Source organism: Ambystoma mexicanum, chromosome 2p, assembly GCF_040938575.1.
Source record: "Ambystoma mexicanum isolate Mex_15411 chromosome 2p, UKY_AmexF1_1, whole genome shotgun sequence".
Lineage (NCBI taxonomy): Eukaryota > Metazoa > Chordata > Amphibia > Caudata > Ambystomatidae > Ambystoma > Ambystoma mexicanum.
In genome coordinates, this window is record NC_090923.1 from 1407498824 (window position 1) to 1407512036 (window position 13213).

General features: G+C 45.3%; 1 protein-coding gene across 3 annotated transcripts in view; it reads left to right on the forward strand.

Moving 5' to 3' along the window:
- Positions 1-13213, forward strand: part of LOC138567557 (uncharacterized) — a 76300-nt gene that overhangs the window by 40299 nt on the left and 22788 nt on the right. The window contains exon 4 of one of the 3 annotated variants that reach the window (XM_069645892.1): positions 4589-4660. The exons of 1 other annotated variant lie outside the window; for it this stretch is intronic. In XM_069645892.1, the coding sequence (XP_069501993.1) occupies positions 4589-4660 (72 nt within the window). The remainder of the gene's footprint in view (positions 1-4588; positions 4661-13213) is intronic. One more of the 3 variants, XM_069645893.1, reaches the window with a different exon arrangement.

Sequence of the window (13213 nt, forward strand, 5' to 3'; positions counted from 1 at the left end):
ACAAGACAATCAGCCTATCCATCTATTGCCCCCCTTCCCCCCCCCCACCCCGGATAGAGATGATAAAAAAGTGGACGCATGGGCTCACAAGGTGTTTACCTCGGGCAGTGGGGACCTTAAGTCCGCTAATGTTACCTGTACCCTAGCCAAGTTCACCTGCACCCTTGTGGGATTATGTTATGGGGGCGGCTGAACATATTCCAGAAGGCGAAGAAAGGGAAGGCTTTCTGAATATTGTTAAAGATGGCAAGGAGGCAATGGGAGAGTGTCTCCAATCAGGACTGGATACTGCTGACAGCATCAGCAGATCCATGGCGGCAAGCACAGTACTGCGTAGATTGGTGTGGTTGAGGAAGTCGGGGTTTGCACCGACGTGCAGGCCAGACTACTCAATATGCCTTTCGACGGCTCGAGGCTGTTTGGCAGTAAAGCTGAAGAGAGCTTGGAGAAACTGCAGACCTCCAAGGCGGCGGTTAAGTCCCTTAGTACCTCTATGTGACGGCCTCAAAAAGCTTATTCAGGCTAATCTTCCTGGAGAGGTTGTTCTTTTCGATACAATTCCTCATTTGGTAGAGGAAGGGGACAGGCCACGCAGAAAGGTAAAAGAAATGTCCCTCATGCTTGATGAGGAAGAGGTGCGAAATCAGCCTCCGCAGCAGCATCTTTGCCCTCAGCCGCTCCTGCAGCTGCCTCCAAATCACTCTAAGACCTTGTCACGCAAGACACCGGGGGGGGGGGGGCAGAATCTCTCAGCATTTGAACAAATGGTGGGGCATTACTTCAGATGCTTGGGCACTGGAAACAGTAGCTCAAGGTTACTACCTTCCCTTCCTAAAAAGGCCTTAGAACCATCCACCGGGAACCAACTCTGACAAAATTCCAGATCCGCTCCTGTTACAGGAAATCTTAACCCTGCTAGAGAAAGGTGCAATAGAACATGTACCTGTAGCGGAGAGGAACAAGGGTTGGTACTCCCCTTCCTTTCTCATTAAAAAGGACAGAGGATTGAGACCCGTCTTGGACTTAAGAAACTTGAACAAGTTCCTCAGGAAGGACAAGTTCATGATGGTAACCCTTTCTCAAATCCTTCAGGCTCTCCAACTCCAAGACTGGTTGGTATCATTTGACCTTCAAGATGCTTACTTTCATGTGCCAATCCATCTCGAGCACAGAAAGTACCTGAGGTTTGCGGTTCTCACCATCAGTTTCGAGTTCTGCCATTTGGGCTGACCTCCACCTGGGGGTTTTCACCAAACTGATGGCGGTTGTGGCAGCGAGTCTCAGGAGAGGGGGGAGGGTTCACGTCTACCCCTACCTGGACGATTGGTTGATCAGGGCGCGTTCCCCCAAACGAGCTCAGGAACATCGCTCAATCACCTGCCACTCCCTACACAGACTGGGCTTCTCCCTCAATTGCAAGAAGTCTCATGTGATACCATTCCAAAGTCGCCAGTTTATCGGAGGAGTCCTGGATACTTCCTCGGGGAAAGCCTCGCCTCCCGAGGTCAAAGCTCATCACATTCTGCAGATGGTAACAAAGTTCCAGAATGCCCAGCATCTGCCGGCTTTCGATTTTCTGAGGTTGCTCGGTCTCATGGCATCCTGCATTTTTCTGGTGCCAGAGGCTGGGTTGAGGATGAGATCCCTTCAGTGGGCCCTCGGGACTCGGTCGTTCCAATTTTCAGGGAATATGTTGGATCTTCTGCAAGTTGCGAGCACAGTTGCTCAGGACCTTCTATGGTGGGCTTGCAACGACACTATCCTCAAAGGAGAATCTTTTTGGCATCAATGGCCAGAGATAACAGTAGTGACGGACGCCTCACTCGCGGGGTGGGGAGCCCACACCAACGATCTAACAATCAGCAGTCGTTGGTCTCCATCGGAGTCCAAACTAGACCTCAAACCTTTGGAGCTGAGGGCGATCAGACTAGTGCTGAAGGCCTTCCTGCCCTCTTTACGGGGAAGGAATGTCTTGATAATGGCGGACAACACAGTGGCCATGTACTATCTCAACAAGAGAGGAGGCGTAGGGTCACTACCACTGTGCAGAGAAGCAATGCAGCACTGGTTCTGGGCAATACAAGAAGGAATCTCTTTCGGCAGTTCACCTAGCCGGAGAGCAGAACACAGCGGCGGATGCTCTGAGCAGATAGAGCACAGTCTCCTACGTGTGTAAACTAGCTCAGGAAGTCCTTCAAGAGATCTTCACCCGTTGGGGAACCCCTCAGGTTGATCTCGTTGCGACCGGTGTCAACCGGAAGTGCGAACTGTACTGCTCAAGGGAATTTCCTCTGAGAGGAGCTCTAGGAGTCGCGTTCATAGTGGACTGGGAGTTTGCACTTCTGTATGTGTTCCCTCCAGTCCCTGTTATTCCTCACGTAATCAGAAGGTTCAAAAGGTTCGGGAAAACCATGATCCTAATTGCCCCGGATTGGGCCAGGAGGATGTGGTACCCGGACTCCAATACGTCTTCCACAAAGAGAGGATCTTCTCTCGCAAGAGGAAGGTCGGTTCTACATCCAGAGGTCAAGACACTCAACCTTCATGCATGGTTTGAGATATAAGGATTGGGGCCTCCCGGATGACGTAATTGAGATTTTGCTTTCAGCCAGAAGGCCAGCAACTAAATCCTTGTACCAGTGTTGTTGGAATAAATTCAGTAACTGGTGCCAGGATAAGAATGTGGACCCTTTTCAATGTGGCACTACTATGGTGCTATCTTTTCTGTTACATCTGGCAAATCTGGGGCTCCAGATTGGAACAATAAAGGGATACCTGGCAGCACTTTCCCTCTTTAAGTGCTCCTCGGAAGAGGTTTCCTATTTCCAGATTCCATGAATTGTCCAATTTTTGAAAGGGCTCACTAATGTGTACCTTCCAGTACCATTTCTTGTCCCTGCTTGGGATTTGAATCATGTGTTGAAATTCCTGACTTTTGTATACCTTTAGAGCCTTTACATTTCTGTCCTTTAAGGCTTTTAACACTTCTTGTGGCTTTAACATCAGCCCGCGGGGTTAGTGAGTTACAGGCGCTCTCATGCAAATTTCTGTAAACTACCTTTCACAAGGACACAGTGGTACTTAAGAGATAAACATGTGGTACTTAAGAGATAAACCTTCTTTCTTGCCCAAAGTAGTTTGTGACTTTCACTTGTCACAAAAAATAACACTCCCAACCTTCCACCCTCCTCCTCATTTGGGCAAAGAAGAGGAGAGATTACACAGACTGGACCCAAGGGCTATGAGTTTTTATATCTCAAGAATGTCAAAATTGCGCCAGGATGACCAACTTTTCATGGGTTATACTGGTCATAAATTGGGATTAATGGTGACAAAACAAACTATATCCCGCTGGATTACTTTGGCTATTATGGAGTGTTACAGGTTAGCTGGGAAAGACCACCCGGAAGGGCTTCGCCCCCATTCCACAAGGAGTATGGCAACTTCTGCGGCTCTTCAGAAGGGAGTTCCTGTAGTCGATATCTGTTCAGCTGCAACATGGGCATCAATCCATACTTTTGTTAAGCATTACTGCTTAGATGTCTTTTCTTCCCATGAGGGATTGTTTGCAAAAGCTGTACTTCATTCTATCCATGATAAAACTAAATAGTACTCCCTCTTAAATTACCATTGCCATGGGAGTCTATCATAAATGAGGAATACGTGGGAGGACACAATCTATTTGCAGAACAAGTTACTTACCAACTGTAACGTTCTTTCGACTGGATGTTCCTCCCATGTATTCCTCATCGCCCCTCCTATCCTTCCCCACTGTACAATTTATGTGATTTACACTTTACGTTCACGAAGAGCTTGCAGCCTGAGGCACGACTGAACGATTGCTAGATTATACGAAAAAACAGAACTGAAGCCAACGGGCGCAGCACAAACTACTTATACTGCTGGTGACGTTGACACGCTGCAGAGACTGTCGAGGGACATCGACGCCACGACCTCGTGCACAACGCCCTCTGCCGAGAATTATTATTATTTTTTTTTCCGAAGCAGCGAAGCTGGCGGGATACAGATATCATAGATGAGGAATACGTGGGAGGAACATCCCGTTGAAAGAACATTACAGTTGGTAAGTAACTTGTTCTTCTTGCTTATTTACCACTATTCTTAGCTTCTTGTACATTCCATTGCACTATGTAATATAGTTTTTCTCCCCATGTATCATCCCTATCCAATGCTTATTGTACATTACTCTGGATTTTAATGCAATGTGTTGTTCTATTTGCCTTTGTAATCCTATATACATTCTAACTGTATCTTGTGCATAGCCTATGTTGTAAAAAATGTTTGTAAACTTTTAAGCTTAAAGTATGCTTCTAACTCTTTGCGCCCAGATACCCCTGGGTTTGGTGCGCCATACAAATAAACAAACCTCTCTGAATCTTCTCTTAACTCCTCTGAAAAGTGACTTTATTTTGGGCTTGTTACAGAAAACCACTCAAGAGTCGTTGCAACAGTGCAATGTTTTTATTTGCGTGGGCTAGGTCACTCCCTCCCGCTAGTCTGCCCACTAACCCAGGTGTCCTTAACCCATGGTTAGTTCTACTGAATGGTCTGTTCTTCTCTTCTCCAGCAGATGGTTTCCCTTCATGCAGGCAATCTGAACTCCCTCTGGGACATCCCAACTTTCCCTACTCTAACAAAGGTTAGTGTTCTAACGGGGGTTTGGATAGTCCCTTATTTATTTGCATTTATAAAGCACACAAAGCGGCCCTGGGGCATCGTGGCGCTTGTTACAAGAGTGCTTACTTGGTAAAAGTGCCTTGTACTTGCGTTGTGGTGTTCAGGCTATATCGGCTCCTCTACTCTCACTACCTCTGACTTACTCCGCCCATCAGTTCTTCATTCCTCCGATGTTTCACTCCTCGCCGCCACCCTTTGATGAAACTACAATGCTCCTCCTTGCACCCTGTACCATTCTTCTCACATTCACCCCTTACTCTAGTCTTATCTACACAATCATTTCAGAAACACACTGCAGAACTATCACTCCTAAGCCAATGCCTCACCTGCTCCACATGTCACCGCTCCATCCTTCCTCCTGCTGGTCTCTTGGCCATTCTCCACCTCTACTGCTGACCTTAACCGAAAAACACACTTTTCCGGATTTCTGTTTCAATATCCCTACTTCTGTGCGGATTGACCAACTTTCTCCTTAATCAATCTGGCCCTTTCCTCCTGGCCATGTATGTGCATGTAATGATATTAAAAAAGGGGCTAAGCCTGCCTACTTTCTCCATGCGGGCTTGTCGCCTAGTGAACATGGCAGCCTACGCAGTTCAAGGCTACAGTTTGTGTTTTGGAGTTTGTTGCTGGACCATTTCGGTAAGTTTAGGAAACTGTCCTTGCTTCCTTCTTAGTCTCTGTTGCTAGTGGGTGTCTATCTGTCCTGCAGCTGGGATCTCTCTCTGGTGAGCGCGGAGCTGTAATATGGTCTCCGCAACGCTGTCGTTTTCTTGGCTCTGTTTTCTTGATTTGTGTGTTGTCTGAGATCGCTTTTCTTACGTGTTCTTCTCCGGGCTCTCTCATGGGTAGTCTGGATGTTTTTTGTAAACAAGAAATAACCCTGGACAGAAAATGCACCAAAAGGTAAGGCTGGAGACCAGAGTCTGCAATGCCACATGCTGGTACAAAGGGGAAGAAGAGGAATTGGATTGTTCTCCTCTGTTACCGCCCACCTCCAAGTTCTAACTGGTTCTAGACTCCCCTCTGAACCCAACGGTCAAGGTCAAAGACTGAAATGAAACTGAAAAGTCAAATTTCCGCCTTGAATAATTTCTCTAATTACGTTGCCTTCCTGAAGTGAGTGGAACAATGTTGTGTGGAACCTCTACACCATTTGCTGCCGTTCATCTACCTCCTTGTTAAAACATAAGATTTCTGGACATAGGTGAATTTTGGCAGGGTGGAAAACAAATGGTGAGAGGCCGGGCTGCAACCCAGTTTCCTGAAGGGCGATTGAATGGTTCCATGTAAGTATCAACTTTTTTAACCTTAATAATGAGATTAATCAAGTGGGGGCAGGAGGGGGGCAATTACATAACCAATAGGTAATTTTGCCATAGAAGGGCGTCTTCACAGGTCTTTTTTTTTTTTTTTATTAATTTAATGGGAGGCCAGGCGTGTGCCCCCCACCACTCCAGCAACAATGGCATGTCTTGCCCTGGTGCACCCCCCAGCAACAATGGTGGTGGTGGTGGTCACCAGGTCTTAGTCTGGTGGACCCAGTTGATGCATCTAAAAAGAAAAAAGAATTAACGTAGCGTGGGCATGACCCAACAACCCACCCCGCCCCCAGGAACAATTGCATGAGTTTGCTGGGTCTTGTCCTGGTGCCTCAGCACCTGCATTGATTAGGAACAACTGGTTTACCAGCATCACAGGAGGAATACTTGAGCAGGGGTTCAGAAAACATGAAGTGTGGGTGCATCGGTGAGGTTGGAGTGGGAGGTGGGGTGAGAAACCTGAGGGCGTTCTCACATCTACTCCCCTTGGATCCTGACCCCGAGGTTGGAGAAGCGAGCGAGGATCACCTGGGTGGAGGATCCTCAGGGATTGGGAATGAGATGATCTCAGATGAGGCACAACATTCAGCCTTTCCTTCCAGGAAACGTCCTCTATTCCAGAGGCAGTTATGGGATATTGTTACCCCTGTCCCATGGGCCTAAAAAATGATAGAAGATATCACTAGTCCAAACGCACCAGGAAGAGGGTGGAAAGGTATATAGGTGAGGCATGGTAGCCCCCTTTACTATTAACTACCAACTTAACCCTTCCTCAACCTTTATAGGTTATTGTAAGTCAGCTCTCTTCATTTCCCCTCTTGCGACACTTGGCATTAATGAGACGGAGGCAGCTGAGAGCAATGAACACTATACCATTTCCCCACTTTGGTACTGAGGCAAAGAAGATGTCTGCAATGCATTGTGACGGTCAGCCATGTCCCCTTAATCATGGTAATGCAAAACTAATTGAGAAAACACACCTGCAACCTGGTCGAATGCTGCAGGTGTAATAAAGGTGGAGGGGAAAAGCAACACGAAGAGGGGCAGCTGGGTGGCCTGCATGAACAGCAGGGAACCCTGTTGGGAGTGAAGCGAGCCACTGGAGGGAACTGCTGTGGGACGGTCCATGGTGTTCAGCACACTAATATGCTGGGCACTACAAGGAGACGGGTCGGAGAAAGCGTTGCATGGGAGCTAGGGCTCCATGCTATGGACTGAAGACATAGAAGGGAGCCGTGCGGAGACGGGACTTTTCCTTTCATCAGAAGTGCTTGTTCCCCTGGGTCAATGAGCCGACACAGGAGTGCCTAAGGGGCAGGAGTTGGACCTATGGCAACAGAAGCAGGAGTTTGTATGCTTGGCGCTGCTGGAAGAACTTTTGCAGAGACCGGTGAGTTTCTACCTGATGAGAAACCCGGTGCGCAAATGATTGAACTTTACCATTGTGACAGAATACTTTGTATCGAGGTGGTCATGTGTCTTAAGAGCATTTTCAAAGGTCTCGGTCCATAGGCAATTTCATTTTTGAATGTTTTAGCCTGCGGCACAGTTTATATCAAGAGCGTCTTGTATCTTGAAAAGACAGTTTTTTCGAAAGTCTGAGAGCTGGGCATTTCAATTAAAGTGAAACAAACCATCATTAAACAGCAGGCTGAATGAAACTGACTTTAAAGTTAAAGCAATACCTATTGAATACCGAAATGAATAAAAACATAACTATTAAGCAGAACTCTACACTTGTTGAATCCCGAAGTGAAGGGAACTTTAAAAGTAAGCAAAATTACTGCACACTGAATGTTGAGGTGAATGGAACTTTTGAATATAAGCAAAAATCATTACATGTTGAATTCTGAATTTAATGGAACTTAAAATTGAAGGAAGATTGAATTAACAGAACTTTATAAAGGAGCAAGAGAGTAACGCAGTGAAATGACTAATTAACTGAAGCTTCCAAAAGCCTGAAAATATAATAAAGTCAATCCTATTACATGAAGAACAGAATTAAAAACATATGCGCCAAAGGAATAGAGGAAGTAACCAAGCGGTCCACCTCCTTTGTGATAAAAATATGAAAGACCTGGGGAAGGGAACCCTGAGACTTGAGGAGCTACATTTGTTGTCTTGAGCACTGAGCCTCAAGACCCTTTTGTGTTTGAAGTGTGTTGCCTGAAACTAGGGGAAGGGAACCCTGAGTATTGTTTAGAATTATTTAACTTTGACCATGATGCTTTTTCTGGAACTGGTTATTTTTGGGGAAGAGAGCTAAAAGAAAACAATGAGCTGGAAGAAGCTCAGAACATTAGTTTTGAACATGTTTCTTTGGTTACTGATGTCCCTATACATTGTTTTTCTTAGTTGTGTGGGCAAGGATAGGTTTTGGACACAGTTTCTTAAGTGGAACTCTAGGTCTCAGATTTACCTTAGTTTCGTGCAGGTAGGGGAATCCCACCTTAACATAGGGCAAGTTAGGCATTTTATCATGCTGACATTTCTTAATAAAACTGTTATTTTGAACTTTGAATCTTTTGTTTGTGTCTTGCTTCATGATGCCTTCACAGAGGACAGTGACCAAGAGAGCAGCAGGAGGAAGGAGGGAGCAGCAGTTTAGGACTGATAGTAGTTCTGCAGTGTGAGTGTGCATCTGTGTGTGAGAAAGGTGTGTAGAAAGGGTAGAGTTCGGTGCAAATGGGAGAGAGCTGGTACAGAGTGAAAGGATGGTGGTTTAGTAGTGGTGTTGGGAGGAGGAGGAGCAGGAGTAGTGGTGGAGCAGGCGTCGTAGTTTAGGAGTAGTTTTGTTTAGGAGTGGTCATCGCCGTTGAGGAGTACGAGTGTGGGAGGAGGCGGAGCAATGGTATTGTGGGAGGAGGAGCAAAATAGTGAACATGAAAGGGTAGAGAAAGGAGGAATGAAACATCAGAGGGAAAGAAGTGACTTAATTGCCTACGAGTTAGGCGTGACCATGAGCCTCTTATCTCCAACTCGTTTGAGGCTGTGAAAATAGACCCTTGACCATCAGTCATTTCATGTCGACATTCACCCTAGGCTGTGTCTCAGTGCTAAAAGACAGGCCTGCCTAGGTTTGTGTGCTTACCAACACGATTAAACATATACAGCCAGGAATTGTAAAGTTCTTGGACTCAAAGAGATAATACTCATATTGCTCTGAATTATACACTTGACACAGGAGTTATCATGTTAATGTATTTAATATGACCCCCTACCTTCTGAGGGCTCTTATTTTTCATTAAACAAGCTAAAGCAAAAGCAGATATACTCTGTTTGAATAGATAAACTAAAACCACCACTACTTCTATTGTTTAACAGCATGTGTAACGTTTATGTTATGAAGCTATGCTACACTGTACTACACACCATCAGTCTAAATGCACTCAGCAAGCTCCCACCCTTCACTCAAGTATAGAGCAGAATGTGTTTCAAATGAATGAAACGGCTCCTTCTGGGGTTGACAAGTTCTGCTTAGCTGGGCCAGGCTGTCTCTTTCCTGCTGCTGCTCTGCTCAGGACTCCTCCGCTCTGCACTCCTCCCTAGCCTCTGAGGCCTCGATGCACAGGCAAGTCTGCTGCTGTTCCCCTCTGCCCCCTTTTGCTTGGGCCTTATATGTATGAAGGAACATGGTTTCTTGCCTGTGTGCATGTCATAAACGCTATCTGGAAGAGTAAAGCCTAGAGCTGCCCGTGTCACTGTGTTCGCTGAGTTTAGGGCTCCTATGTAAAACTCCATTAGGTGTTTTTTTTGTACCTCCAGGTAGAGGTTTGTACCCATTCAGTGAATGCCTCCACTGTACTGTATGGCCCTTGGCTTTGCAAAGAAACATTTCTCTCAATTGTTACTTCTTGCGGACGTGTACAATGCTTCTATTTGTGTCTGCCAACATCCTGTTCTTGAATCCTTATCAGATATAACACTTATCGGTGTGAAGTCAATGCTCGCACCTACTGGTGTGCAGTTTAAAACAGGCAGCTAGCTATCTGCCGTTTGTTGTTTACTGATCTGCCAGAACAGGAAAGTGCCACTTCCTGGACCTTGGTGAGGCCAAGAAATATTCATCCAGCAAGTGTGCATACTAACCTCTTGTGAAAACGTGTGCTGTATGTTTGGTGAACATTGTGTTTGATGAACATTTAACAGCTGTCATCTACATTTGTCATTTTTTTCACTGGCTAAAGGCTGCATGAGCTATGAAAAGCTATCTTAAATTAGGGTTGTTTTCATGTCACCCCCCTGAAGACAGTTGTTATAGATCAAAGATTTGTAGCACTGTGAAGCCATCATTAAACCTTCTAGGAGCTAAATTTGCAAAACAGGCCACCTATATTGGTAGCAAAAATAAAGCATACACATCCTAGCACTGGTGAGTATTGATTACTCCATGCAAAAATAAATGAGTTGCTTGATAAATTCATGAGCGCCTAGAAACATATCAAATAAATAACTGCATCACACTTCAAAACAGTTAGCGGTTATAGCCAACACAAGCCTAAATGAATACATGTATTTAACAGTGAGGTATTCAGTAGAAGTCCAATGTATTGTAACTGGACCTAGCTAAGGATGGACAAATTAATGCATGCATTTAATGTGAGTTATTTAGGTTAAATCAAATTCCTTATTGGCAACCGTTTCAAGGTAAAACGAGGGATTCTTTAAGAATCCATTAGCAATTAACAACCAGCATAGCTTGGCTCCTGACTTTCTGACCCAATGCGCTTTAGACTGTGTGATCTTGAGGGTGTGACCCTGTGTAAACTGTCCACATGTTAAATTGGTGTTCTTTGAAGTAGACCAATATGTCAGTGCCTTTGTTACCTACAGTGATTTGCATGTGGAGGCCATCCAATACATACATATGCTGTGTGCACAAACTTGTACCTTGAGGTATGATGCAGTATATTTTCAGTTCTGTGGACCCTGATTGTGATGCCAGCAGTGGTGGATTTAGAAGAATTTCAGGCTTTCTGAATTCATGGTTTGCTGCTAGCCTTCTTTTGATGTGCGTTAGGAAGCAAAGTGGTGAAGGAAACAAAATGTGCATGTCAGATTTCTGCAAGGACATGGGCATTAGCTTATTAAGCCATGCACTCCTGGAACCAGAGGTATCCATCACTTGTCTCGCCTGTGAAAGCACCCTGGGATTCAGGGTTTGAGAGTAGACATTTTTCATCTTGTGTCTGGCATGAATCTGTCCTTGCGACTGAAGGCTTAGCTGTTTCCTTTGCTCGTGTGTTGGTGTCACAGGAGACATCTGGACATAGTCGTCTCTTTCATCAATCTCTGAGCGGTTTCCTTTTCCTTGACATGCTCCCATGGCGAGGCTTGGCTTCCGGTGGGTTCATTGAAATCACAGTAGAACACTCGAGGGAAGAATCTCTGAATGTGACACACGTCTGTGGACGGACAACGTTTTGGCCAGTCTAGTGTGCCACAATGCAAGTCTGGATGATGAGACTCTGACCCCCCACATTCTTGGTAAGAAGTGATTCCTTTGCACACACCATGCATCTGGCAATAGCTGATGCCCTCGACGACTTCCTGTTCAATGAGGAAATGAGCACATTCCTGGTACACAAGGCGTCTGCATGCTCAGTTCTGAACCGAAAATGAGCTGCTTCAAGGTTTCATGTTTGGAACATTCATGATTCACTTTCTACAGCAACACAAAAGAGAGGTTCTAAATATGCACTAGGTGATGTTTTAATGAACGTGTCCAGCGTGGTTCCCCCTTTTCGAAGAGCTTTTGTGGCCATGATGGTAACCACATAAAAAAAACAGTATGGAGCCCAGTCAACTTTGAGCTGTCAATTAAAGAGTGCATGGCCTCTTCCATTGTATCTTCGGAGGCTAGTAGGGATGCAATCTGTTTGACAACTATGGATTGTGCTTCAAGATAAGACTATTCACTGCTGCACACTTTTAGACGCAAGTTTTGCAGTCGTGCCATATGCAAGCTCCATTTTGGATATTCTAATTGTCTTAACTTGGAACTTGGCCAGTGTAGGAATCTGAAATGCGTTGGCCTAGGTGGATTCAGAACAAACCCACAGCACTTAACTTGTGTACTCACAGTAACCAGGTTTGGAACCCCCATTGCCACATGACAACAGGACTCCTTGAATTGCACCAGATATGAGCCATTAGATAAGCTGTGTACTTGACTGTGAAAAAAATGCAATTGTTGCGACATGAAGTGTGCATTTAGTGTTACTGGTGCAGCATGCGCACAAACTATGCGCGTAGAGCCTTGCATTCACGTAATGAGTACAGTGTCATTTTGGGACTTGAAGGTGACACACATGCATGACAATACGGCACAACATAGTCTTCCCTGAACCAAGTGCACGTTACCCCAGGAATACAGTACCTGACATACCATAGAAGGTGCAAATTAACAAGGGGGGGTCCTGGGAGTCCCTCTGCCAGACATTAGTCCTGGTTACGAGAGACTTACCCAGAGTCTTTAGCTCACTATCTTTCACAGAGAAGAAATATCCCAAACATATCCGTATTTGTCCTGCCCTGAGGCAGTCCAGCACCGAAATGCTAGGCAATTCTCCTCTGAACAAGCGTACCAACAGCATCCCCAGACACGTGTTTCGGTCTGGTTGGGCCTCATCAGTAGGGAGGAGCTGTGCCTCTCTAAGAATAGTGAGCAAGGGGTCCACGTCTGGATTCCCCTAGTAACTTAAGGTGAGACTCAGTTACTTAAATACGCAAACGTCTACTTGTTGGAAGTGTTCATTGAGATTCTCATGGGTGTTGTAAATATCCTCTACATATTGCCAACAGTTAGGTATGTCTGTGAGCAAACTCTGTGTTCTGCAAATTCTTATGCCCCTGCATTATTCTAGTGAATTGGAAATGTGTTCCATTAAAATTGAATGCAGTGTATTTCTGGCTTTCTACACTTAAAGGATGTGTGAAATACCCATTGCATAGATCAAGGTTTGTTTTATATTTGCATCTGTGTAAATTGGCTAGAAGTCCAGAACAATGTTGGTTTTGGGCTGTCTCTGTCTTACATTGTGCACTCAAAATTCTAAAATCCACAATAAAACGAAAAGTACCTTCAGGTTTTAAAACGGGTAACGCTGGACTGTTGTATGGGCTTACTTGTTTTATAATTATTCTGTGGTCCATTAGTTGGTCCACTATGGTTTGCATGTGGGCAATTACTT